At 54.2% G+C, this 27081-nt stretch overlaps 6 protein-coding genes across 6 annotated transcripts; 4 read left to right on the forward strand and 2 right to left on the reverse strand.

The window, feature by feature from the left end:
* Positions 1-1507: 1507 nt before the first annotated feature.
* On the forward strand, positions 1508-3040 carry PG994_005287 (uncharacterized protein; the record flags this gene model as incomplete). Its single annotated transcript, XM_066856696.1, has 4 exons — positions 1508-1726; positions 1934-2345; positions 2401-2579; positions 2756-3040. 4 exons carry the CDS (start codon positions 1508-1510, stop codon positions 3038-3040), a joined length of 1095 nt encoding a protein of 364 aa, XP_066715965.1.
* Positions 3041-3635: 595 nt separating this feature from the next.
* PG994_005288 (uncharacterized protein) lies at positions 3636-4365 on the reverse strand (the record flags this gene model as incomplete). The annotated part of the gene is made up of 2 exons (XM_066856697.1): positions 3636-4024; positions 4152-4365. 2 exons carry the CDS (start codon positions 4363-4365, stop codon positions 3636-3638), a joined length of 603 nt encoding a protein of 200 aa, XP_066715966.1.
* A 1660-nt stretch (positions 4366-6025) lies between these two features.
* Positions 6026-6814, forward strand: PG994_005289 (uncharacterized protein; the record flags this gene model as incomplete). Its single annotated transcript, XM_066856698.1, has 1 exon — positions 6026-6814. The coding sequence occupies one exon, from the start codon at positions 6026-6028 to the stop codon at positions 6812-6814; it is 789 nt and encodes a 262-aa protein (XP_066715967.1).
* A 1367-nt stretch (positions 6815-8181) lies between these two features.
* PG994_005290 (uncharacterized protein) lies at positions 8182-10117 on the reverse strand (the record flags this gene model as incomplete). The annotated part of the gene is made up of 5 exons (XM_066856699.1): positions 8182-8811; positions 8894-9153; positions 9229-9395; positions 9471-9693; positions 9787-10117. 5 exons carry the CDS (start codon positions 10115-10117, stop codon positions 8182-8184), a joined length of 1611 nt encoding a protein of 536 aa, XP_066715968.1.
* A 1814-nt stretch (positions 10118-11931) lies between these two features.
* Positions 11932-14987, forward strand: PG994_005291 (beta-galactosidase; the record flags this gene model as incomplete). Its single annotated transcript, XM_066856700.1, has 6 exons — positions 11932-12307; positions 12462-12924; positions 13007-13493; positions 13586-14554; positions 14599-14700; positions 14733-14987. 6 exons carry the CDS (start codon positions 11932-11934, stop codon positions 14985-14987), a joined length of 2652 nt encoding a protein of 883 aa, XP_066715969.1.
* An 8350-nt stretch (positions 14988-23337) lies between these two features.
* On the forward strand, positions 23338-26431 carry PG994_005292 (uncharacterized protein; the record flags this gene model as incomplete). Its single annotated transcript, XM_066856701.1, is given in 2 exon segments — positions 23338-23721; positions 23732-26431. 2 exon segments carry the CDS (start codon positions 23338-23340, stop codon positions 26429-26431), a joined length of 3084 nt encoding a protein of 1027 aa, XP_066715970.1.
* Between the last annotated feature and the right edge of the window lie 650 nt (positions 26432-27081).

A 27081-nucleotide genomic window follows, 5' to 3' on the forward strand; every position in this document is an offset into this window, starting at 1 on the left:
GGCCGCATTCAAGAAGCAAGCCGCGAACCATCAGCCACGGCTCCATCACGGCTAACTCACTTTCGACCTCAACATCCCCTCCCGTTCTCTGTTCCGACGTCGTCATAACGGCCTTCTGTCCTGTAATAAAGGAGGACTGAATCTCTCCAGTCGATCGGAAGGACTTCATTCTCTCGGTAATCTCTGTTTCAAACCGGAGTGGATGTCAGATCACAATTGGCAATCTTCCCTGGACTGGATCACTCAACATGGCCAGGCTACTTACTGCTTGCTGCCTTTGATTCTATTCATATACGATGTACATTGCCATGATCCTAACGCTACAGCTATTATATTGCATGGTACGACTGCCCTCTAATGGGACGCTTTCTGTACTTGGCACATTACGGGGACAAGATCACCATTAGCTGCCAAAGGCGGACTGGACTGGACTGAACAACAGTCTGGCCAGTTTTGTCCAACTGGTCTTCAACATTGAATAAATTTACATGTACCCAAAGAGAACCAAACCAGATCTCGACTGATCTCTCAAGAGGCTGGTTGAACGCCACCCTTTACATGACTGTCAGTGAGTTTTCTTGCTGAAAGACCCTCTCAAACAAGCTACTCTTCTTCAAGTGTTTCCAGCACCTCAACCCGTCATGGCCTCTACATTCTGCCTTTGAGGGCCCCTGTACTGTCTTCAGTTTATCGACAGTGATGTGGCAATAATAGTGCCCAAAGGTTTTGCTTTCACACAGGCTCAAGACTGTCTCGCTGTAGTGAGGTCGACAACCTCGGAGTCTCGACTTGAACCACACTGGACCTACCTCATTTGACTTGACTCTGACATGGCTGGTACTGCATTATCATATGCCTTCTATAACATTGTGTCAGTCACCCACTTGTGCAGGTAGAAACATGACAGTCTTGACAATCGGCTACCACTAAGCTACTTCTTCTTCCAGGGCTCACCAATTGTTATCAAGTCAACGAAATAATCGCATGTACACAATCGGTGACCAAGCTGCTGGACCATCAAGTCCTGACACACTGCCCATTCAAAAGGAGCGGCTGATGGTTCAGGAAGGGTGACGAGTTTCCATCACATCCCAGTTGCAGTGAGCGTACCTACTCGAGGCACCTTCCAGCTCTTTGAGGGGACGTCGGCAAGTTCACAGATAGTACAATCGTTCACCGATTCATGACGAGACAATCGGCTTTGGCAACTTATTAACCTTCCACTCACCTGTGGATATCTTCCTGGCTTGGAAACCTCGGTGTTTTGCCTGCTTCAATCACCTTTTCAGCTACCATCTTCTCTCGAGGGAAGAACGAGTAGGCTTCCCTTCTTTCACCACCACAACTCTTGTAGTTACCACACTTCTTACCAGCCCAGCTGCTATTCCATCACCTCTTTCTTCATTACATCTTTCCAACCTCTCTACCACTAAGCACACTTTGCTGGTCTTCATTTCCCATCAACAAAATTAGGCACACAGTACAGTCAGAACCGAGCAGAGACAAGATGGCCTCCCACAACCAGCAAGACCGCGACCGCGACCTGGACGACTGGCTCCATCTCACCGGCTGGCACAACATCAGCGACCGCAACGAGAAGCTCGCACGATTCAGAGATATCCACTTCGAGTATGAGACCAAGCGTCGCGATCTCATGAGAGGCGCCTTTGACACGCTGGACCACCAGTCCATGGAGATGGACATGGAGATGGCTGGCAGCACCCAGGTAAATCCGACTTGGATACACATGCACACATTTATTCATTTCATACACACTTTTACTCATAAACTCGTGCGCGCAAACGAGAACACACACACACGCGCGCATACACAAACATGTACACATACAGACAGATACAGACACACACAGAAAACACGTTTGACTCCCAACTATGACTGTAACTATAACTGACCACGAAAACACCCAACACAGACTCTGACCCAGGTCGCTCCTCCTCAGCAGCAGGCCTTGCCCTACCGCTCCGCCCCTGGCGTCAATCGCTTCGAGCAGCGCCTGCCTGTTGCTCACCACGCCGGCGGCCCTGCTCCTCGCCCTCGCGAGCGCTCCTATCGCAGCCACAGTCCTGTCCGCGTTCGCAGCCCTGTCCGCGGTCGCAGCCCTGTCCGCGGTGGTCGAGGTGGCCGCGGTGGTGTTGGCCGTGGTGGCAGAGGCCGTGGTGGTGGTGGCGGCGGCGGCGGTGGTGACTATCGCCAGGAGAGAAACCTCGTCATCCACCATCCTATCAAGGATGTCGACTTGGGCGACTGCGACGGTGAGTTTCTCTGTCTCTACTTTCGCCGTCGCTTGGTTGGAACATTATTCCAGCGACCTGTGTTTTGCTTTGGTCATATTATCAGTGGGCAACAACTAACACTATACTCTCTTTCTCCCTCACACAGAGACTCGCTTCTTCATGATTAAGAGCGTTGATACTCGCAACATCTTTACCTGCCAGGAGGACAACATCTGGGCCACCTCGTCGGTTGAGAAGGGCAACGTCCTAGCCGACGCCTTTGAGACCAGCAAGAACGTCATCTTGTTCTTCTCGGCCAACGGCTCCTACGCTTTCCAGGGATACGTGAGTTACTTATTACTATTACTTCCCACGCGATGCTTCCATCGTATAAATACACAGCCGCGGAATAACTAATGGCACAACCATCCACAATATTCTCCTTATTCCGCTATAACCCACAATTACTACTCCGCTAGTTGATTATTCAGATTTACTTACTTACTCACCGGCGTAAACAGGCTCGCATGATCGGCCCCCCTCGGGCAACATCGTCAAGCCCGAGTGGTACTACCGCTTCTCCCGCGACATGTCGGAGCCCTTCCCGTCGAGTGGCTGTCAATAAACACGTGCCCCGACCGCCCATGAAGGGCCTGGTCAACCGCCTGAACCCCGACGACGAGGCCCCAGGCGGCTTCCTGGCCCCGACGCGCTCCCGCGACTGCCAGGAGATCGACGGCCAGTGCGGTCGCGCCATCATCGAGATCCTCAAGCGCAACGCTGCTTCTTTTAGTCGCAACGACTGAACAGACGGAATAACCGGAATGAACAGATGGATGGGCTTGGAATAACTAGCTTACTCAAGTGCCTGGATTTGACATTGGCATTGGCAATTACGTCGCTTGGAGTAAGCAACTATCAGCAGTTATGCCATCTGGAATGAACAATTACATACCGCCTGGAATAAACAGATTCCTTGGGCGGACCAACTGGGCCTGTTATTGGGGGTTTCGTGAGAACAAAGAGATTGATTACGCTACTTGAGTAGCTAGATACATGTAGCTAGTGCTTCTATTGCCTTCACTGGAGATTGGAAGGGAATCACATACTTCATTCAGATCTGTCTATTGTGGCGATGTGCTTGTATTTGCTTCTACAGGCGGTTCCTGCAGCGCTCGATAGGATGGGCCGAAGCTTTACAGCCCAATGTCTTGTAAATGCCCAATTTCGCCAGCAAAGCTTCACTCACTGTTACAGCAGTTGCGAAATCAGAGAACCTGACAAATAATCCGGTTTGCTATCTTCATATAGGCAGGCGGGTCAAGTAGGAAAAGGGTATCATTAATATCTTCCAGTACTACTACCATACCAGCACGGCGCCTAACCCGACACACATCAGCATTAACGCCCCCGTCTCCACGCGCCACGCGACACTGCTGCCATTGCTGCTCCCCTGGCCACCCCTGCGCCCTTGCCCGGGCTGCCGCCGACACTGCTCCCGCCGCCGCCGCCGCCGCTGCTGCCGCTGCCGGGCGGGGTCACCGTGACGGGGGCCTGCTGCGCCTTGATCGTGACGAGCGCAATGGTCCGGGTCGCGGACCCGCCGCTGGCGACGACGGTAGTGCCCGGGATGGTGGTGGGCTCCGGCGGGGCGCCGACCTTGTACGAGAAGCTGCCGCTGGTCGGGCTCTGCGTCGCGGGCGGCAGCGCTTGGCTTGGACCGCCGAAGCCGGCGCCACCTCCGCCTCCGCCTTGGCCGCCGCACAGGTCCGTCATGGACGTGAGAGCCACTGGGGGTTCTGGTGGTTAGTCTTTTCATATGGGATTTTTTGATTTGGTGGGACTTCGACCATGCCGAAAAGACGGAAGAAAAAGAAGCAGGGGGGGGGGGGGGCAAATGGCAAAGAACAGACTCACACAGTATATCGTCGTCGCGACACTCCTGGGCCAGGCAGGGCTCGGCGTAGTAGACCAGGTTGGGCTGCTGCCAGCAGGCGCAGGCGACGTCGCTTGGGTTGCAGCCGAGGAAGTAAACGGTGGCGGCGTAGCAGCTCCGCACGCAGCTGGACATCTCGAAGGCCAGGCTGGCGCTCGTCGCCGTTCCGGCCAGGACGACATGTCGCAGGCGCATCTTATGTGTGTGTGGTGGGGGTGTAGGGGTATGTCATGCAGCAATAAGCAGCGACAGTAACAGTAGGTAGCAGTAGCAGCAGTATAATTGCGTGTGTGCGCACATGCGCGTGCGTGCGATGGTTCAATGGATGGTGGTTTGCTCAGGAGGTACAGTAGGTAGGTATCGCCAGCCAGTCGTATCAGTGTAATCTTATCTTTGTGGCCTGCCTGTGATACGTTGTGCAACAGCTCGGGAGGATTAGACGACGGTGGGCGATGATCGATCGTCACGAGCTCGTCAGCATGATGGAAAAGGCGTCTGGCTGTCTGTCAACCACTCATCAGGTTGGGTTTGATCGTATTGGTCAATTGGGCAGCATCGAAATCTAGCAAGATCAAGATTGAATGTAATTGCCTCATTACTTCCTTAGAATTGCTGGCGTGTGTCAATTAAGGCTTTTGGCGGCGCCTGCTGGCAACGCTGGCAACGCTGGCAGGACTGCGCCTTGATGGGTGCCTTCTTTCTCTAACCAGCATTGTTTTGACGGGCTTGTTAGTCAGTTACACGTGGAGAAGAGTGGAAAGAGCACGGCAACTCCACAACTCGGGGGGGCGTCGTCGCAAATGATTGCGCATTTGCGACAGGCATTGGAATGGGATCGTCTCCTTTTTGACACTTGAGCAAAGCGATACAACTTGTTGGTTGACGACGACGGTGATGTTTTCCATCCCACATTGAATGGAAACGCATGTTGCTTCGGTCAGGACATGTACTTGTATACAGATCGAGTCATGATGGGTATCTGGATTGTCCCCGGTTGCTGATCAGAAACTCCCGACGTTATGCTTGCGACATACAACTTGTAACCTCCGTTGCACTAGAGCTTTCGGGCTCACTGAATTGCTCGAAATGTGTGTTAATGCAGCTCATGGTGCTGGTACAGCAGCAGCAGCCCTGTGGTCCACTAGAACCTTAGCGGCTGAGCTGCAAAGGATCAAATGCAGCTGGAGCTACGTGAATGTACCCGATTCATTGAAGCAAGCCCAGAAAGCATCGCCTTGCATTCGGCACTTGGGGCAGCTGCATAAAGTTGTTGATTGCCAGCGTTGTTGATTGCCAGCAGGTAAAGTAGCTTCCGAGCCATCCTAATAAACTGCTCGACTCGCAATGCACTTAAATGAAGGAATGCGGGAAAGAGGGTATCATCCACCATGGCCTCCTACCTAATGGCCTACCAAAACATATGTACCTAACATTGAAATGCAGGTAAGTATTATACGTACATTTGACTGATCTTCTCAATTCAACATTGAACCAAAGGGGGTCCAGCCCTAAGAGCGAAGCTTCCCCTCGTATCAAACCTGGCTGGCTAGCTACTGAGCGACCAATGTGATTGGAGAGCCGGCGGCGGCGCCGGCGGCCTAGGAGAACCGTGCGTCGACGGTCTCAAGGGGGACGGCACCGCATCCCGCACCACCATCGTCTGGCTGTTACCTCCCACAAGGCCGCCCCATTCTTTGTCCCTAAGCCCATTGCTGCTGTTGTTATTATTGTTGATGCTCCCATCATAGCCTTCTGGCCTGTGCCCAATCTGAATCACTTCCTCGTCGCCTTCCTCCTGCTGACGACTGCTGCTGTTGTCTACCAACCGCCGCCGCGAGTGCATCTGCCGCAGTGAATGGGTCGAAGAAACCGCCGCCATGTTTTTGTTGTTGTTGTTTTTATTATTGCCGCCATCATCTTCTTCATCGTCCCCGTAGTAGGAGGAGGGTACCCTGCCCAGCGAGACCTGCGACACGGACGCCGCCTGCGACCACGGCGGCTCCTGCAGCGTCCGGTACAGCACCTCGTTCCAGCGCGCGTCGTTCCAGACCGAGAGCCCCTCCTCGCCACCGCCACCTCCAACGTAGTACGTCGTCGAGCTGCTGGTGCGGTAGCTCGGAAGCTGCGCCCCAGCACCAGTCCCGGCGTCGCCACCTGCTCGACGACGGTCGTTCGCAACAGTCCGGCTCTGGGTGCTGGTGGAAGAAGAGAGGACCACGGGGGCCGGGGGCGAGAGGATGCGGTCCGGGTCGCTGTGGCGCGAGTTCTGCGGCGACGCTGGCGACGCCGCGTCCGAAGAGGAGGCTGCCGCCCCTTTGTCCTCCAGCTTGATCCAGTTGTTGGTTTCCTGGGTCATTCTGGCGCTGCTTTGGGACAGACGCTTCAACAGCGCCCGCGGCGAAGTGCGATTGCCAAGGTCCCGGCCACCACTATCACCGCTACGCTCTCCTCCGACCTGCTGCTGCGCCTTCTTGAGCTTCTTGTATTTGTTCCGGTAGGCCCGCACGAACAGGACCAGGATGATGGTGATGACGACGTGGAGGGCGATCGAGATGCCGACGACGGCGGCCGGCGAGAGACCTTGGTCGCCGCCATCCTTCGCGGCGCTGGTCGACGTTGCGGTGGCGGTGGAAGAGGAGGATGAGGCAGCGGGGAAACTGCCGGGCCGGGCCGGGTCCGGACCTAGGGGTGGTGGACTAGGTAAGAGTGAAGAAGGCGGAGGCACCGGCACCGGCACCGGCACCGGCAACGGCGGCGGCAGTTGCTGTGGGCGGGGGTGCTCATTCAGCAGGCTTAGCGACGATACTGATGTCGGGCTGATAGTGGTCGGAGGCGCTGTCGGGGTTCGGCGTGGGAGTAATGAAACCTTCATTGTGTCAAGAAGAAGAACCTCTTTGTGTGGCGACTCGCGTCGTCAGACCGGCCGGTCCCTTGGGTTGTCCAGTCCCGGGGGTGAGTGTACCCGTCGAGCTAATGAGACAGTAACGGATCTCTGGGATCAAGTGATCTTTCAGCTCTTCGGCATCCACAATGGTGTATGAATCCACTGGTTGAGGTCTTGATTATGTAGGTACTGATTACCATCACGTTTCCGTCGCGGAATTTCAGACTGGTAGAGTATAGATTACGGCTGTTGGTTGGCCCGGGTGGGTTGGACAAGCAGTTTGACCAATGCTATTCCTATGGATTGAGGGTGCTCGTGATCGTCAAGGGATGTATTAAATAAAGAGGCGAGACAACATGGCGGCTAGAACTGTTCGTCTCTATCAGGATACTAGAACTAGTCTATGGCATACAATTGACGTCGAACATCAGCGACGGGAGAAAAAGAAGAGACCGCCACAGAGCGTATTCGGAGTAAAGTTATCTACTAACGTTGAACTGGCATAGTGATAGATTCAAAAGGGGGGCGGGGAAACGCCCAACGCCTTTGCTTTGGCACAGACGTTTAGAAAACAATGTTCCATGGCGTCACACTTCACGACAAAAACCCCTATCAGATGAAGTGTATGTTGGGCGCGCCGCGAGCGAATGATGAACTTTCGCTGGGACGGGGGAATTGTTGCCGTGCCGCGTGTCTTCGGATGGCACAGGATAGGATCATATCCTGAATTTGGTGCATTGAGGCTTGGGATTATTATGGCAAGTTTGCGATGAAACACCTTGGATATCGAGTGCGCTTGACTTGCCGTTGGGGTTAAATTTAGGGGACTGTTGCAACGACCATCGCACAGACAGGGCGAGTCAAGTTTCACCCTTTACTCGGTATAGTCTGGTCCTTGAATCCAATTCTTCAAGAATTGGCGAGTCCCTTTTGGTCGAATCTACGCAGATCAAGCATATGCTCATGGTGTGCAACTCTTCGAGCCTAGAACCATGGTGATGTGATGGATGATTAATTTGGTCTTGAAACCGAGGTAATGTGACCAAGAAGACTACCTCTACATCGCAATATCGAAACGTTGTAGCTGTCTATCACAGGCGAACTCGGCTGAGAAAGACCGGCATTCGCTAGATCATCATGTGGCCATCCCCGACGCCGACCACCCGGCCGGACTGGTCGACCTCCATCTTGACCTTCCGCGTGCTCGCCTTGCGCGGATTGGGGGCCTCGAAGATGGCCGTCATCTCCTCGAGCGTCTTGCCCGCCGTCTCGACGAAGAAGAAGTAGATGACGACGAGCTCGACGCAGATCCAGCCGATGTAGACGAGGTAGAGGCGCCACTGGATCTGCTCCATGCCGACGCTGATGCCGTACGTATTGACCACCATGGCGACGTTGAGGAACAGGAAGTTGAGCCCGGACCCCTTGGCACGCGTCCGGTTGTCGAGCACCTCGACGGCGTACAGCGTCTGCAGCGGCGTGAAGCCCCACGAGAAGAAGATGCCGAACAGGTAGATGGAGACGATGGTGCCGTACGCGAGGCCGGGGTGGCGCTCTGACTCGGCCGTGAAGGCGGTCAGCAGGACGTAGCAGACCAGCGCACCGCCGAGGCCGCTGAGCATCATGGTGCGGCGGCCGAGCTTGTCGAGGAGGGTGGCGCCGTAGGCGGCCCCCAGCATGGAGAAGATGGGGTTGATGGCATTGATCAAGAGTTGCTTGCTGGTGTCGGTAATACCGGCGGCTTCCACCATGACGGGCTACAAGATGGAGGAGAAGGCATGTGTCAGTAACAGTTCAACCGATTCATGGAGTAAAAAAAGGGGGAAAGGTGAAGCTTACCATGAAGTAGCTGACGACGTTGTTACCAGACCATTGGCCAAAGAACGACATGCCGATGACCATCCACAGCCGGTATCGGGCAGCCCTTGTGTTGACGAGCTCGCGGAAGTCCCACCAAGGGTTATCATTGCGGGCGACTGCACGCTCTTCCACAATCTCATGGTATTGCAGTTGGACGAGGGGCGAGTTAGCATCACCGTCGCCATGGTATTTGGCAAAGATGGCGAGCGCCTCTCCGGCACGGTCCTTGTGAATCAGCCCTGGGAAGAAGGAAGTTAGTATTATGCCCAGATATCACTAAAGCGCCATGAAGCGCCATGACTACATTTTCTCACATCGAGGTGACTCGGGAAAGAACATGATGAAACACATGACGACGAACGGGATGCCAGCCTGAACAATTGTCGGCGTTCGCCAGGCCCAGCTATCCTTCATGTGCAACTCGGTACCATATGTGGTCCAACCAGCCAGGATGCTTCCTAGCCACCAGAAGATGTTGTATCTGTACATGTTCGTGGTTAGTCTGGCAGTGCCATGCATCCAACTGTTCAGGCTCGTGCAAGAGGCGACTACTCACAAGCCGGCCATGGTGCCACGGTACGCGGGATGGGCAAGCTCGACGATGTAGGCCGGGCCCGCGGCGGACGCAATCGCGGCACCAAACCCGAGGACAAATCTTCCCGCGATGAAGTGCCCCATTTCGTGGGCGGTGGCCTGCACAGCGGTGCCAATGAGGACAATAAAGCACCCGATGAAGATACACCACCGGCGTCCTATGCCATCAGCGAGCATGCCGCAGACTAAGGTTTGGTCGGTTGGGTTAGCTGTCCTCTTCCTTGTGCCGGACCGGTGGGTGTTTGTTGCTGGCGTCTTGCCAAGAGAAAAAAACTCACATGGGAAGCTGGCGATCTGGCCAACCTGGTATATGATGAAAATGATGCCGGTGGAGGAGCCTTTCCCGTTGAGCCCAAAGGTCGCCTGGTAGGGCTTCATGGCGTTGATGGCGCCCATCAAGGAGCTGTCGAACCCGTTCATGGTGGATACCAGGTATCCGATCGACATGATCAAGTACAGACGAATCATGTTGGGAGACAGGAGCTTCGGCTTCTGCTCGGCCATGGCTGCGGTCAGGGCCACAGACGCGGCACTGACTTCGCGAACCTCGCCATGGGGTTTCTCGTCCATGACGGAGGCAGCCTCGGGCTTTTCTGAATAGCTGGCCATGGTGAGAAACAAAAGGAGCCTTCTACTTGCAGTTAACAAGGCATGCGAGAGAGGGAGACTTGTCGATCACTTTGGTGGTTGCAGATGCAAGAAGAAGAAAATCGGGAACTTATAGTCTACACCCTCGGTCCTCGTGGAGGCGCGGAGCATCAAGGAGGCCCTCGTGCGGGTTTTGGAAGCTGGACCAACCTTTCCCCTCTCGGTCATAAACCAGGAGTCCTCGTTCTCGCTGCGAGCGAGGGCTCTCCACATACACATGTCGCCCATTGAGCAATCAGAAGCAAGCTGTAGAGCGAGCCGGAGACAGGGGACATCGGGGGTTAGATGCGGAGGTAGGGAATGGCACCTGGGGTATGGGCCGGGTCTGGGCTGACTTCACACGTTGAGGGTGGTAGTCTTGGGCGCATCCAGTAAGGTAAGCGTCAATGGAAGGTACCTGGCAATTCTCTCAAATGGAAGAAGGCGCCGGGCGCCTTGCCCCTGTTCAGCATGTAGTTGACACCATAGAGAAGGTATCCCAAACGACGGAAGCTCATACGTCCACCCGTCAAGTGGTTTGTATGTTGCTGTCTTGTCTTGGACTTGGCATACCCCATGCACAAAGCGAGCGGATCCCAGTCACACAAGTCAGTCACGAGATCTGGTGTCCATTTTGGGTCGGTTATGACTCAAGTCGGTCTACCACGCCCCACTCGGCATGGCTTCAACGAGAGCTAATAAGCCGTGGGAAGGTAAGCAGGGGATTATTGCCGTGAACTGTTATGGAAAGGCCTCGATGTACGGCCCTGGGCTGAAGTCGGGCTGCGGCTCTCATTGAGAGCTGACGAGACTGGACGAGCTGTCATCCGGTGGCCGCATGGTTTCTTTCGGTGCCTGACGTACATGATCAACTTACTTACCTCATATGGCCAACGAAGGTCAACCAGATCAATTGGACCTTCTTATCAATTGTTTGATGGATCTCAAGTAGGTAGGCGGGCGGGAAATTCCTAAGCCACAAAGGCAATCGAGCCGGGGAGTTTTCCTATGCCTGCACGTGTTTACCCCACCTTCCATTTGCGCCCACCAAAAGGTTCCCCCGCATTCCCCAGTCCAGCAGCTCGAATGAACCAACCACCTCTCTTTTGCTCATTTCCTACCATCAACCAGTCTCTTGACTGGAGCTGCCATTGCCATTGTGCAACAAGACCTGAATGCATAGCATTCGCATGGACGCAATACACTCTGTACCTACCTAGTAGCAGCCCTTCAAGTAGAGCTGCCCACCAAAAGCACTCCTGGACCAGTCCTTTCAACCGTTTTTTCCTATGCTAGCCAGTCCCCTGCTCGTTTAATGACCCGTCATCCAAGCCCATATTAATCGGCCGGCTAGCTCTTATGGCGCCTAGAACCATCCAGACCCCGAGTCGTGCGTCTCATGGGGTCGACCCTCTCATCAACTCCATAGACAGCCTCCATCTGGATTTGACATATACCCACAGCCCAACCGGAAGCCCTCGTGGGTCGAATGAGAGAAATGCTTCTCCTCCGTGTCATGAAGACCAATACGGCTCAAGACCTGGTCCACAGCCAAACAACAAGACCAAAGTCCGGCCAGACCATGTGCCGGACTGGAGCAATTTGCAGGTGATCCACCGCAACACCCTCCCGCCAAGAAGCCACTTCTTCACCTACGACTCCGAGAGGGATGCCTTGTCAGCAGATGTCACCCGTGCGCGGAGTTTTCTGCTGTCGGGCACGTGGGGCTTCCACCTTACCCAGGGCCCTTTCAACGGTCCTACCAATTTCTGGGAGCCTTCCTTTGACAACTCGAAATGGGACCTGGTCAAAGTCCCCGGCATGTGGCAGTGCCAGGGTTCGGCAAGGGCCCCCAGTACACCAACGTCAACTACCCCTTCCCCGTTGACCCTCCGCACGTCCCGTATGATGATAACGAGTGCGGCCGTTATGTCACCAAATTCCAAGTTCCGGACCGCCTGAAAAAGGATGGCGATCAATGGCGCCTAAGGTTCGAAGGCGTCGACGCTGCCTTTACCGTCTGGTTGAATGGCGTGGAGATTGGTTATTCCCAGGGTTCGAGGAATCCGAGTGAATTCGACGTCACGAAATGTCTGGAGCTAGACTCCGAAGAGAACTATCTTGCCGTCGAGGTCTACCAGCGATGTGACGGGAGCTATATCGAAGATCAGGGTGAGTTGTTACATCTCGTAATGTCAAAGTCATACATACTATTACCAAGTCCGACAGTCACCTGCAACCTGACCGTGCCCATTATTGCCCTTGGCAACATGGCGACTTGCACAACAGAGCAGGCCCATCACAGCTGACTGACGCTCGCCTACAGACCAATGGTGGCTAAGCGGCATATTCAGAGACGTTTGGCTCCACTCGTTCCCATCTATACGGTTTGAAGATTTCCATATCCAGACCCTGTTGGAGGATGACTTCCAAGATGCCAGCCTGAGTGTCGATTACAAGCTGAGCGGCGCTACCAAGGATACCTCTGTGACTCTCAAGCTGCTCGACGCAGAAGGTTCGGTGATTCTAACAGAGACGCAAGTGGCATCCGAACCCTCGTCATCTTCTTTCAAACGCAGCATCAAGAGCCCACACAAATGGACAGCTGAGACGCCATACCTGTACACATTGGTACTATCTGCGGAAGACGTCCATGTGTCACATAAGGTCGGCTTCCGCAGAGTAGAACTGATCGACGGCGTGTTTTGTGTCAATGGAAACCCGGTCAAATTCCGGGGTGTGAACCGTCATGAACACCACCCAGTATCTGGGCGAGCTGTCCCGTACGAGTTCCTCCCGGCGGGACCTGTTTCTTATGAAATTTCATAATATCAATGCGATCAGGACATCGCACTACATAAATGACCCCAGGCTTTATGACTTGGCAGACGAACCAGGGCTCTGGGTGCTGGATGAGGCTGATCTGGAGTGCCACGGCTTTGGCGAAGTGGGTGAAGATCCTGCAAGCTTCACCTCCGATAACCCGGACTGGGAAGAGGCCTATATCGACCGGGCCAGGCAGATGGTTATGCGAGATCGAAACCACCCATGTATCATTATGTGGTCTTTGGGCAACGAGTCATTCTACGGCAGGAACCATCAGGCTATGTACGACGAGATCAAGGCATTGGACACGACGCGCCTAGTTCATTACGAAGGAGACTACGATGCCAAGACTGCAGATATCTACAGTCGGATGTACACTTCCGTGGATGATATGATCAAGTTTGGAGAGGAAAAAGAATGGAAAAAGCCTTTTGTCATGTGCGAGTACGCTCATGCGATGGGAAACGGCCCTGGAGCGATCAAAGAATATATCGACGCCTTCTACAAGTATCCGAGGTTGATGGGAGGCTTCGTCTGGAGTGGGCCAACCATGTAAGCTACTCATTACAATGCAAAACATCGAAATCGTTGTTTTCATTTTTACCCCATACTAATAATTTATAGGGCTTACTCACCAAGAATGCAGAAGGCGAAGACTATATGGCTTACGGGGGCGACTTCGGCGATGAGCCAAACGATTACAACTTCGTCATGGATGGACTGTGTTTCGCCAACCACACCGCGACCCCTGGGCTCATCGAATACAGCAAAGCTATCGAGCCCGTGCAAGTAGTCGGAAACGACGGCATGGTGGTGGAGATCATCAACCGCTACGACTTCGTCTCCCTCGACCACCTGCGTTGCGATTGGGAGATCATATCGGATCGCTCCCAGATCATTGGTCGTGAAGTGTACATTCCCAAGGGCATCAAACCTCACACTACATCCAAACTGGTAGTCGGAGGCTTTCCTCAGACGACGTTCGCATCGGAAACATGGCTGCGCCTGCAATTTTCCAGACGCGAAGCAACTAAATGGGCATATCGCGGGCAAGTTGTCGCATTTGGCGAGCTGCTGCTGAGTCCACCAAAACCTCTGGCACTACTAAAGACACTCTCCAAGGCACCGGGCCCGCGCATTCAAGAAGTCGATGGCATCATCCAGGCGACGCTCGCGAACGGCACGACGTTCGGCATCAGCACGACAACGGGGTCGCTCTGTTCACTGACGCGCGCCGGCAGCCCCCACTTCAACCTGATCACGGAGCCCATGGTCCTGGACTTCTATCGCGCCCTCACGGACAACGACCGTGGCGGGGATTTCGGTCAGGAGTGGGTCGAGCGCCGCGTGCATCAGACGAAGCACCACTTCCGCCGCATCACGACGGTCGAGGAGGACGGCGCGTGCAAGATCGTGGTCGAGGGCCGCGTGGCGCCGCCCGTGCTGGCCTGGGGCGTCGACACAGTGACGACGTACACGGTGACGCGGGCGTGGTGCAGCGTGCGGGTGCAGGCGGCGAAGCCCGCGGGCCCGCTGCTGCCCTCGACGTTCGCGCGATTCGGCCTGAGTTTTGCCATGAAGGGGGTCCGCATCGTCGAGTGGTTCGGCGGGGCCCGGGCGAATCGTACGCCGACAAGAAGCGGGCGCAGCACATGAACACGTGGGGCTTCACGACGGACGCGCTCTGGACCGACTACGAGTTCCCGCAGGACGGCGGCAACCGGACCGACGTGCGCTGGGTCGAGCTGCGGGACCGCTGGGCGGCGCCGAGGACGCGGGCCGGCTGCTGCGGGCGCGGTTCGGGGCGCACGACGGCGCCAGCTTCAGCGCGAGCCACTACAGCACCCGGGACATCGACGCGTGCACGCACCCGTACGAGCTGCGCAGGCGCAGGCGCGAGGATACCGTCGTGCGGCTGGACTGGTTCCACCACGGGCTCGGCACGGGCAGCTGCGGGCCCGCGACGCTGCCGCAGTACCAGTTGCGGACGGATCGGAAGTTTGATGTTGAGCTGTTGCTGGATTAGGCGAGAGTGGAGGTTGGGAGAGGAGATGAAGAGGGGCTATGGGCTCTATCTCTCTTTCTCTCGTAACTTAAGCAAAGCTTGGATAGATGATCGAGATATGTAGGTAGCTAGCATGATTCACTTACTCTCGAGTGATTGATGGTCCAAAAAGCTTCCGAGTCTGATCTATGCATGCTTAGCACTTGTGATATGCGTACCCCTTCTTTCTCAATATGACTTCAGCCTGGACGGATTATATATCCCCTGAAGCTATAGGAACAAGCAAGGTTATAGTTCTCTGTTTCGGTGGCCAAAGAATTCTCATTCAAAGGGAATGTAGACATTCTGGGCGTAATGGAACCTACCGCACAAGGAGGGATTTGGACAAGGACGCCTTCGGGATTCGCATGGGAACCATCACAGCTACAGCTTGCAGCCCCTAACCTGGTGCCTACGAATGTTAACCAAGCCGGAAAGTCTCATCGAGGGAACGGTGCACTCGCTCACTTACTCACAGCCGCGTTCATTTGCTGGGGGCCAGAACATTAAAGTCTCACACCAAGCAGGTAAGCAAATAAGCTTACTACTACTACTACTACTACTACTACTACTACTACTACTACTACTACTACTACTACTATCGCCCCGGCCCATGTAGCAAAGCTCTACACCCGCCCCCCTGAAAGTTTGTCTATTTCATATCCTGTGAACCCTTGTACAGGTATTTCTTGCGTCTGCAATACCTATCGTGCTGAAACATATAACAGCTGTTCAGTAGCGGGATATCTTTTACGGTAGTAACTCCTCTGTTTTTTATGTTTCAAATGGACGCTCGATGTATTTCCTACACAAATATCGCCTGTCGATACTTCGTCTAAAGTCCGAAACGGTATCCGTCAAGTAACAAACTTTCAGGGATCCTATTGTATATATCGCCATATACCCAACTGGTCGACGTCCTTTAACTAAAGCACAATAGCATTCACAGGGGAGGGGGTTCATCGGGCAACTTTATTACCTCGCTTACCTTGGGGGTGAGGTTTACAGTAAACACAGGTAAACGCAGCACTGCAGTAGTAGTGGTGGTGGGTTGTGGTAGTGGTTCTCGGGAACCTAGTAAGCTCACCATCACCACCACCACCACCACTATCACACCTCGAACTGCCGATCTTCTGAAACCTCGTTTATGCGTGGCAGATCCTCGGCTTCTGCACAAAATAGCCGCATGACATGTTTCTCTTCTCGTGTGTGTGCGTGTGCGTGTTTGGATGGCATGGGCTGTCTATCAGTCGGTCGGAGACTTTTTTTCTTTCTTTCAAACTTGTGCTTGCTTGCGGCCAAGAATGGAACGGTGGCATCGCAGGACGTGCAGGGGTGTGTTCGCCGTGCAGGCTGCAGTAGACCCCGATCCATGGCCTGGACGTCTGTGGTTGAGTAGCTTCCCATCCCACTTTCTGTAGCGTATGCTAGGCGATCACGACAGGTAGAAGGGAAACACACAGTCGGGTCAGCAGTTCAGTGCCCCTCCTCCGCCGTTGCTGCCATGATGTGTATTGGGTTGCGGGATATATTGCGACTGATAAGTAGTAGTAGTAGTGGTAGACCTGTCTCCTCTTGTCTAGCTGCCTCTTGCGCATGAAGAAGGAGGACCCGTCTACTGCAAGGCGACATGGCTAGCTCAGTCCTTTGCAGTTTACTGCTATGCTAGTTCGGACACACAGATGGGGAAATGTGGAGGTCTGCTGTCTGTCTATCTATCAATCAAGATGTGGGCTCTGGCCGGACACCACCAAAGTCGGGATACGTGCGCTTGCACTCTATTGTGGTGTATCCGTACCATCACAAGCAACATATTGTCAAGGGAAGGTTCGTCACGGTACAGGAGGTTGGGTTGGAGAATCAGGCCGCTGGGGGGCGGCGGTCGACATCCTGCCGGGTTGCTTGCTTCGTTGTGTGACATCGCAGGATACCATGGGAAAAGGTCGCCGAGGTTGGTGGAGGTGGGGGGCACGTGAGGAGGAAGAAGCTGCTGATGTTGCTTGCTTTGAGGGGAAGTAGAAGCTTTTGGCTATGTGGGTTGAAGGACGCTGAGAAATGACTCGTTTCGTTTTGTCGCGGTCGCATGCAACGGCTCGGAGACATGTCCGTATGGTAGCCCCGTATATTGCGGTACACTGTAGGGAACAGCAGCAGCGATGGGGACGGCGAACTTGCAAACAAAGCCAGTGAATAAATGCCTAAAATGCAAGGAATAAGGAAAAAAACACAGCACAGGAATAAGCAGTGGAGCGTGCACAAGGGTTTCCTTCCCGCCCACTGGCGTTTCAGAAGGACCGGCCACTTGCACGTTTGTGGTCACGATGTCGAATGGAATGGGAAAACATCTGCCATGGCATCGTACCGCACCTTATTAACATGCTATGCTCTCTCGAGTGTCGACTGTCGGTGAGCAGAGTCAGCAGAGTCCTTCTCTGTCTTACGGGGCCGATGCGGCTTTATTCATTGCACCCTGCATCCTTGGCTAGAGCAGGTTGCTGCAAGTCGTCTCTCTCTCTGTTTTGTTTCGCTGGGCTGGACTCTTGCTACCGTCGCAATGGTTTTGTTGATCTGATGTTTATCCCAACTAATAAGGTTACTTATGTAAGACATTTTCTCATACGTGATGACTCTCAAATCTGGCAGGCCTCGTAAGAGAAGACGAGACGCACAGCTCTCGTCTGCCATGACCTGCTCATCCATCAGTGGATGCTGCTCTATCACATGTGCATATGATTTATTCAAGCAGACTTCGAGAGGCGGCTCAGCCAGACTCGAGCCAGCCAGAGTCTTGACTGTACTCCGCGTCCTATTCTAAAAATACATATGCGAGCAGCAGCAGCAGCAGCAGCAGCTTGACCCATTCGACTATTTCTCCCCCAGGTTTCATCAGTGGCTCGCTAGCTGGGAGCTTGATCGGCAATGTCCGATCCGAGCTAGGGTCTAATGTCCTTAGGTCCATCCCATCGACTGCGTGTAGGCGCCAGGAAAAACTTCTCGCCTTCTCAACCAACCAACCATGTTTATTACTCTTCTCTGACTGCGCTGTGCTCTTTCCATGGTTACATATGCTGGTTGATGCGTTTGAGTTAGAGCGAACCAGTGCCCAATGAGCCGTATGTTTGCATGTACGTACATACCCGATATCGAGGAGTGGAATGGCGACCCGGGCGGCCTTCGCACGTTACATGGGAATACAGAAGACACCAAAATCAGCAGCAGAAATGCCGAGTTTCTGCCTCGATAACGCCCCATCTCACCACTGGTACGATGGGCAGGCTTACGTCAAGCCAGCGCTGATCTGACCCCCTACTCTCAACGCCATGCGGCGTGCCATTCGCAACAGTTGTCTGTTCCTCTGACGGAAATATGTTCCTCACCCAAGTTGAAGGCGCGTTGCGACGCATGGGCAATTGCCTCGGTCCAATATCATCATATTAGATTACAAGAATATTCATGGTTGATCATTATTGTTCATGTTTCGTGTTAGATACTTTAGACAGGCAGAGAGTGAGAGGGTCGGATGTCTCCTACTTCGACGTTCACATGTCTCTAGGGGGAGGCAATCGTCCTTCCATCTGGGATGATCTGCATGTGGCCGTCCTTGCATGAGTAGGGGCTGAGTAAGACGAGTGCTCTTCGGCCAAGTGCAGTGCGGTGGCTGCAGTTCGTATTCTGGCAGATACTACACTCCAATGAGCCGAACACCGCCGGATCTTCTTTGCCAATGCGGCTTAATTCTGTGTGAAGTGTCAGAGCAACCGTGTCGTGACCTGCTGCAAGTATGTCGGAAATATAGAAATTTTAGACAGTCTTATTAAGCACATGCAAGATACGGCAACCACTGAAGATATGTTCGTTGATGAACGAAAGAGGCCTAAGCCCACGGGAGAAAGGGGCACATGGCCGCATAGGCCGTTAGGAAAGAGGGTGCATGCAGTACATACATAGTAGTCTGGTCTGATCACTCAGTCATCTCATCTTGCATCTTTAGGTCCCTAGGTTCTTTTCTGCTCGAGAGTAAGTAAATATCAGCACGGAATGTGATATGGCCTTCTTTTGATCTTTGGCCAGCTGCACTGTACGTACAGAATATTGATATGTTTGGTTGACCCGGCTTGCCAGCCAAGCCAGCGACATGCAAGGACCTGGAAAAGACCCCTGGCAGAAGCTTGGCTATAGCAGCTAGTTCTATTGGGCCGGGGTAGGCGGCCAAACCTGGTCAAAGTTTGAGAAGGGACGGGAAGGGAAGAGATGGGGAGAGATGCATATGCATATGACGATAATGCCGGGAAATAAGTACACCTGGTATTGCAGGAACACGCCGCAGACAGGGGTGCCGATCCTTTTTCTACATCTCCTGCTTTGCACGGTCTGTCTGTCGTTTCTGTGCCACACGATACTTTGAATGCACGGTACTACCTACCGACTTGTCATTATTCATCGCTATGCTTGCTCGTGGCAAAGGGTAGTCCGGAACAGCTACTGGCAGATTTTCGGGAAATTGGATCTGGCGTGGCATCTGCTCTCAAGTAGTCCGTTTCGCCTTGATTGCGCGCGTCTGGAGAGGGGCCTGTCATTCTTCCGGGCCTTTTTCAGGGAAGCCTTTTAGGCGATTTCAGGTCAAGCTACTACCAGTTTGGGGGGCCATCTAAACATCAACCATGGGAAGGGAAGGGAAGGGGGATACGATGTTGCAAATGGAGATGGGGAACGCATGCCCGCAGCCCATGTCGCTATTGTAGATACATATAATGCCGACGCGGGTTGGCAATCCCGTAATTATAGGTATGCACGTCCTTGACATAGTTGGCAGGGAGCGACGAACGCGTCAAGATGCATTATCTTGAACAATTTCGTTGGTCATGCCCGCCGCCGGCCAAAGCTGAGAATGGGCGGCCCTAAAGTCTGTGGCCTTAAGGGGGAGGCAGCCCCAAGAGGGTTTAAGCGTGCCCGGGCCGGGCCACCCAACCACCCTTGCCACCCCACCTACACGTTACCCCCTGAAAGTTTGTTAATTGATGGATACCGTTTCGGACTTCAGATGAAGTATCGACAGGCTACATTTGCGTAGGAAATACATCGAGCGTCCATTTGAAACATAAAAAACAGAGGAATTACTACGTAAAAGACTGGACAGCTGTTATACGTTTCAGCACGATAGAGGTATTGAGACGCATGAAATACCTATACAAGGGCTCTCACACAAGGGTATGAATTTAACAAACTTTCAGGGGGTAGAGTGTACAGCCTCTCTTTCAATGACAGCCATCAGTGTAAGCTTCCCCCTTGTTGGCCAATTTCGCGGGTTTGAGATACGAAGCATCACTCTCTCTCTCTCTCGCTTCCTTTTGGTAGTAATAAAGTGTAATGGAGCCCGGGCTTTGGGTCGGGTCGGAACTATTACCAACATTATTGACTATTCGCGGCTCTTCGGTCTGCGCAAACGTCATCGCCCTAGCGAGGTCCCATTCGATAGACCAACAGGCGGAGATGCTGACAGGGTTCCTTGCTCTTTGTTTTTTTCGCTGTGCCTGTGCGGCTCGCTGGGAGCAAAACTTGGAGCTAGAAAACCCACGATCTTGGATTGAGAGTCACAATGGAGATAAGCTACTGTATGTATGTACGCCGAAGACCAGTTTGCCATGACCTATATCGTCTCGGATATTGACCAGTACTGTGTGTACCACGGTTTTGCCGTGATTGTTTCTTTTCTTCTTTGTTGCTTCGTCGGCAACTCGGGACTAGGAGCCATACTACGTCGGCACTCGCACAGCCTCAATCCTCGGTTGACAAGTCTAGGGAACGCCGATGATGTGTTTTGCGGCGCTACCATGGCGTTCCGTTTGCGTTCGTTCGTTCATCAGCTGCTTTTTTTTTTCGTTGCTCCCCTGTTGTTTACACCCAGTACTCCCTTTCCAATGTTGACTATGCACTGCCGAATAGAGTGAGTGACTGCGTAATATCTGGGTGTTTCACAGAGCCGGCCTGATGCCCAAACGCCATCTGTACCCCGAACCTTGAGACATTCTTGCTCCTCATTTTCGCATCAAGCCATGTGTTATTGCTGCAGGTTCCCGCAATTGCAGGCTCCTTTTCTGAGACCTACGACACAGCAAAGCGACAGAAAAGAGGGTCATCAATCAAATGATGAACCACCATGCATATCCATCTATCCAATCCTTTCCGTGTTTGACTTCATCTCCCGATGCCTCCCATACCCTATCCTATATACTTTACTTGAAGGGTTAGTTGTGCCATGCCACACCATGCGACCCGGGAGTACCTGCAGCATCGACTGATACTGACAACTTTGTCCATCCCATTCCCTCCGTTACAAGTGCAGCATGGTAAAATTAGAATAACAGTACGTCGTAGATCGCCGAAAGACGTCCAGCTAGTACGGAAGGTTGTGAGAAGGCGTCTAATAAATTATCGCGGCATAGATAACAGGCGATGGCACAAAAAGACGTCACTAGTCCGTCCCAACGAGCCGCTGTTCATGGTCCGTCCCTGCGTCCGGCTCGAAAGGTATTGGACTGTTCCAATGTTCTGGCCGGCCTCCGCTCTAGCGGCTGGGGCGGTCTGCTGCGCTTGAACCTCTCTCGGCCTAGCATCAAGGGGGATCGCATCGAAGGCAGGTACATATGTAGTTACTAACCAGAGGCCAGGTTTTGCTCATCAGTCTTTTTTTTTTCGTTGCGGAAGGCCGTGGGCTCGTATGCCAGACGGGGACTGGGACTGGGACTGGGACTGGGGCATGTGCTGGCATTGTGCACTATAGCCTAGGTCACATATAGCACAACAAACAGCGTGCGCAAGCTGCCGGCCTGGTAAAATTTGGTTTGATTGCCATAATATGCCAGACTCATAGCCGCGGCTACTACGTCCGCACTACTCTGCCAGTATTCCAAAATATGTAATCCTCTGCCGACTCTCGGGTCCTAGCCTGGTGCCGCCGTTCCCAGTGTAATCTCAGCATTTCGTGCCTCGTGATTACTTTTGCCTATGGAGAAATTGGCTTTCTACACTGCCGATCCCTCCCTTTTCTTTTTTATCTTTTTTGGGGTGCCCGGTCCAAAGCCACAAAGATCGATCAAGATACTATACAAGATGCTAGTAGGTAGTATATGTCACTGGTACCCAACCTAAATAGCCGAGGGCAACCTTCGCATGTAAGGAAGGCGCTTTGCTTTCTTCTTCTGCTCCTCCTCGGCCTCGTTGCTGGCGGCTGGACTGCTCGAGTCTCGCGCCCTAAATCCGTACTGTATGTGTACGTACACACTGGAGAAAGTGAGCATCCCAAAGGGGTGTCACCCACAACGGATGGTAGGCGTGCAGGGGTTCTCCTCGGACCGCCCCAATCCCCTGTCGATATTCTGCAAGTCCCCTCTCCAAGCTCAAGTGGACCGCGGGCCACCATCAACCAAGCCCAGCCCATCAAGCCTAGCTGCAAGTCAAAATTATGGTGGGAAAGAAAGAGACTTTAACCTACGGAGTACAGCGAACTCTTAAATGTAGCGTAGCTGCTATTGTCTGCCTAGGAGATACAGTAACGAGGTAGCGTAGCGTGAGAGAGTGACTGATGTGAGAAAACGAGCGGCCGATCCAGTTTAATGCTTCGGGGTCTGATTTGTCTGTTCGTTCGGAAAACCGAGTCCCTGTCACCTTTTCGAACTTTGGTTCTGGAATATCAGAACCCTTTCTTCCTCTCCCCAATCTACCCTCATCTCCCGGCCCGTGGAAGAGAGAGAGAGAGAGCTCGCGAGAAGAGATCACCAAATCGACGTCCTCTCTGCTCCCTTTCCCTGTCAGGCTCGCCGACGGCCCTTGTTGATCCATTTCGCTAGTAGCTAACCCCCCCCCCCGGACTTCCCGACCTGTGTGTGGATTCTCTTCTGTACATCATTATCCAGGCAAATAAAGACAATAGCTTCCCCGCGTTGCTTGCCCTCGTCGTCCGCCGCCCTTCCCTTGCAGATCGATAAGGAGCTCATAAGCCCATCGACGGATACATCTAAAGGAAGCATGCTCTGCTGCCTCGAGCAATCAAGAGAGTCGGAGCAACATATCACTTAAGGAGGGTGGACAATGCCAGCAAGTTAACCCGGGTGCTTTTGAGTAGGGTCATCGATAGCCGTGGGTTGGTGAACATATGCGCCTGGCTACCCTAGGCTTACGGCTTTCTTCGAGCGTCATCACCAGAGATTCTTTCCTTTGAACCTACGCCTTTGGATTATACGCCGCCATCGGATCATCGGTTTTCCATGCTTGGGGCATACAGGCCGTTGACCCGCAACTTGGTAGTTGCGTTGAATTTATCGAGGCCGCGACCATGGGCCACAGGTCCAAGTTCACATTCCCAGTGCCGGGACGGAAGCCCAAGCCTTCACCGCCTTCCACGAGAGCGGGACCGGCTCTGACAAAAGCTGAGAGAATCTTGGGTACAGGTGGGATCAATGTGGACTCGCGGACAAACTCCGTGAGAAGTCCGCAGCAGCCATGGGACACCAAATCTGGCATCAGCATTTCTATATCAGAGAGCAGCGACGGCTATGCCACCGTTCAGACAGGGCTAGGCATCCGCGCCGAGGACGACTATGACGATGATGCGACGGCGGGGACAAGCTACGGACATGCGCCCTGTCCATGGGGAACCTGGAATCGGAAATCATCCCCGGCAATTACGGAGCGCGCAAAGCAACGACTATGCGAACCCGTTACGCCAGAAGAAATCGGCCGCCACCATAGGCCACGACTACCGAGACGCGACGACAACAGCCTCGACCATGATGCGGCGGCAGTCCAACGCTTCCACCATCTTCACACATTACGACCCACACCAGGTCCCCCTATCGATATCGCAGCAGACGTCGAGCTCGGCCATGGCTAAGGGCTTGCCGACCAAAATTACCGATCTTCTGGATGTCGATGGACTCTTATCAGGCAAGCAGGACAAGAAGAAACCCGCAAAACTGGATCTCTCCCTCCTCCGACCTAGGAATCGCAGCAACAAGGATGTGAGCCCACAAGTCGAGCCGGTCCTGGGTAACAACTATGTAATGAGATCCCCATCGTTTGTTTCGCAGAATTCGCCCATGAAAGACGCGTTTCCCATGCCGTCCCATGGCTACGGCAAGAGAGGATCACGGCAAATCACCAAGCTGCCGCCCAGTTTCAACACCCAGAGTAACGAGACGCTGCCGAGTCTGGGAAAGATGTCGGAACTCAACCAGTTGTACGACCACTACGAGCGACAGCTCTTCGGCCAGGAAGAAGAGCCCGAGGAGGAATCTTCCTCGCCTTTGCTGCAGTTCCCGATGCCGCCCACGAACGACCACCGATTCTCTTCTGAGCCATCCCCGCCCTTGACGACGGCGTCTACACACATGAGCTCGTTCGTTACGCCCTTGTCCAACCCCGTGACTCGGCAAGCATACCAGCCACAGCTCCCCTACAGGAATCGCAAAGATTCCACTAGCAGTAGGACGACGACAACTGCTATATCACCGCCCCAAGGTCATCTCCAAAATGGCCATGAGGATGCATCGAGTATATCGAGCCGGAATACGAGAACCTCGAAAGTATCCCGGCCGGAGAAGAGCCCTTTGGACACAGACCTGCAGCAGCGAAGCGTGCTATCGTTGTCTGACTCAGAGTCCGAAGACGAGACGTTTAGTGACTCGGCACCGATGTCTTCCATGTCGTCACATGGGCAGACGTCTCATGGTGGCAGCCCAGCGTCCAACTATCGGAAACGGCCGGCCCAGCAGACAACAACATCAGCTCCCCAGGACCACAATAACGTAGCGGATTCGAAGTCCAACACCTACAGCCAACTGAACGACTTCCTTACCGTTCCTGCTTCCGCTACTGGGCATGCCACCAGATCACCAGCGGTGTCACAGACGACGCTTCGGTCAGCCTCATCCTCCAGCACGACTACCGGTCTTTCCAAGTCTGGCTCCGGACATCCATCGGACCGCGGCTCAGGTCCCTCAGCACGCTCCAGTGTCACGGCCGAATCGCTCGTACGCGCAAAGACGGCTCGTCCGCAAGATGCATACGGCGTCCACGATGCCAAGGTCATTGCCATCTTACCGGTGGCTTCTACGGCGGATGCTGCGATGGGCATGCCTGAGTCTGACACCCCCGACTACGACCCCAGGTTTTCGCGGCAGGGCAACCTCTCGCAGCGCAATTCGGATCAGCCGACGCCGCCGCTGTCGCCGAGCAGCGTCGACTTCTACATCCAGTCGCCCAAGTCCATAGACCGGAGCAGCGTCGCCGATGCCAGCGAAGCGCACAACGCCCGCTTCATGGCCGTGACGCGCCAGGAGGAGATGCTGCTGGCGGCCCTGCGGAAGAAGCGGGCGATCATGCGGGAGAACATCATGGCCGAGATCGAGGGCGAAAAGGGCAGCGTGGTCAGCCTCGAGACGAGCAGCAGCAGTGGTGGAAGCCGCAGCAGCAGACAGTTCGCCAAAGGGACTGCGATGGCAACCCACGGCCACGGCAGAAGGACATCGTCGGAATCGATGCCCCGGAACAACAACAACAACACCCCGTCCCCCATCGTGTTTCCCGGCCGCAGCTCGTCGCTCGCCAGGAACATGAAGGACCTGACATCGGACAGGGGCATGAGGAGCGGGAGCTCGCTCTCGCAGCACCGGACGAGGCCCGCCAGCAACAGTGCCATGCGCGCCGCTTCGAGTTCGAGGCTGGGGTCGGCGGCGAGTGCACGTGACGCGGATGACCAGCATCACCGTTTGAGCTACGGGACGGGACCGCGGGCGCCGGGCCAGACGCACGACCGGCGCGAACGGGTCCTGATGTTCCTGGACCGGCCCCTCGGCGGCCTCGAAGCCATCGACTCGGCGGAGCCCAGCCCGGACCTGAGCGAGTTCCTCGACTTCGACATGGAGAGCGAGGGTGATGACCGACGACGCAGCCGCGCGAGGTCGAGGTACACGAGCGGCAGCGGCGAATACGGGCACCGCAGCAGCAGCGGCAGCAACAACATCAACAGCAGCAGCAAGAACAGCAGCAATTACCACCTGCGACGCCCCAGCAACCGGCCGCGCGCGGACTCGAACGCGCTGAACCCCATGACCTCGCCGCTGCGGATCCAGCTCGACGGCGTGCCGGAGCAGGAGTACCAGGACGGCCTTGCCGACCTCGACGACGACGACGACGATTACCTCGACGACGACCACTTCGACGGCTTCTCCGACGTCATCGAGCACCCGACAATGACCAGCACCAGCAGCCGCGTGGCGGCGCAGAAGTCGTTGGCGGCGGCGAGGCCCGATAGCCCGGTCCATCACCACCACCAACCGCAGCAGCCAATGATGTCGGGCACATCAAGGGGAAGAACAGTGCCGTGCGGATCAGCGCTGTCGGCCCCTCGGTGGGGAGATGACGACTAGGAGGTTAAAAGCCTGCCTGTCGCGACTTTCTCTGCACTGCACCCTACGCTACATGCAATATGACTTCGCATTACCATACACGGAACGGTTATACGGACAGCATGGACAAAGAAGGGGAAGCACGGCAATGAACTCGGAACGGATCGCGCTTCGCATATTACATCACCACATACGCCTTACACAGCATACTGCTACTGCTACTACATACGCAATGGCAAAACCTTGGTCGAGAAATAAATTTCTGTGTATCGACAACATCGTTATTTTTATGTTCTCACAGACACCCCTCACGGCATTAGACTTCCTTTTCTCTCTCTCTACCTTACACTCTCTGATTTGGGTAGCGCGCTGAAGGAGTCGGGAGGCATAACATGCTTTCAGAGGGCTGGGCCAAAGCCCAAGGGAGGAACCGGAAGGAAGGAAGGAGGATTCGTAATTTGTGTACAGGCGGGGGCTTCATTTGTATAATATTATTACTCGGTTGGGAAACTACGAGAAATGACGAGAGAGAAACTGGTGGAGTTTTCCGGCTTGGGTATAGAATGCCGCAACCCATCAGACCTAGCTGCTCAGCGCGCAGCACGCAAGAAGAGCAGAAAGAAAGCTCTTTGCCTCTATAGCAGACGCCAGAGCGAGAATTGCTTTGCTCG

The sequence above is a fragment of the Apiospora phragmitis genome (assembly GCF_038363925.1).
Source record: "Apiospora phragmitis strain CBS 135458 chromosome Unknown utg000006l:1.0-5683423.0:1.0-5690449.0, whole genome shotgun sequence".
NCBI classification, from domain to species: Eukaryota; Fungi; Ascomycota; class Sordariomycetes; order Amphisphaeriales; family Apiosporaceae; genus Apiospora; species Apiospora phragmitis.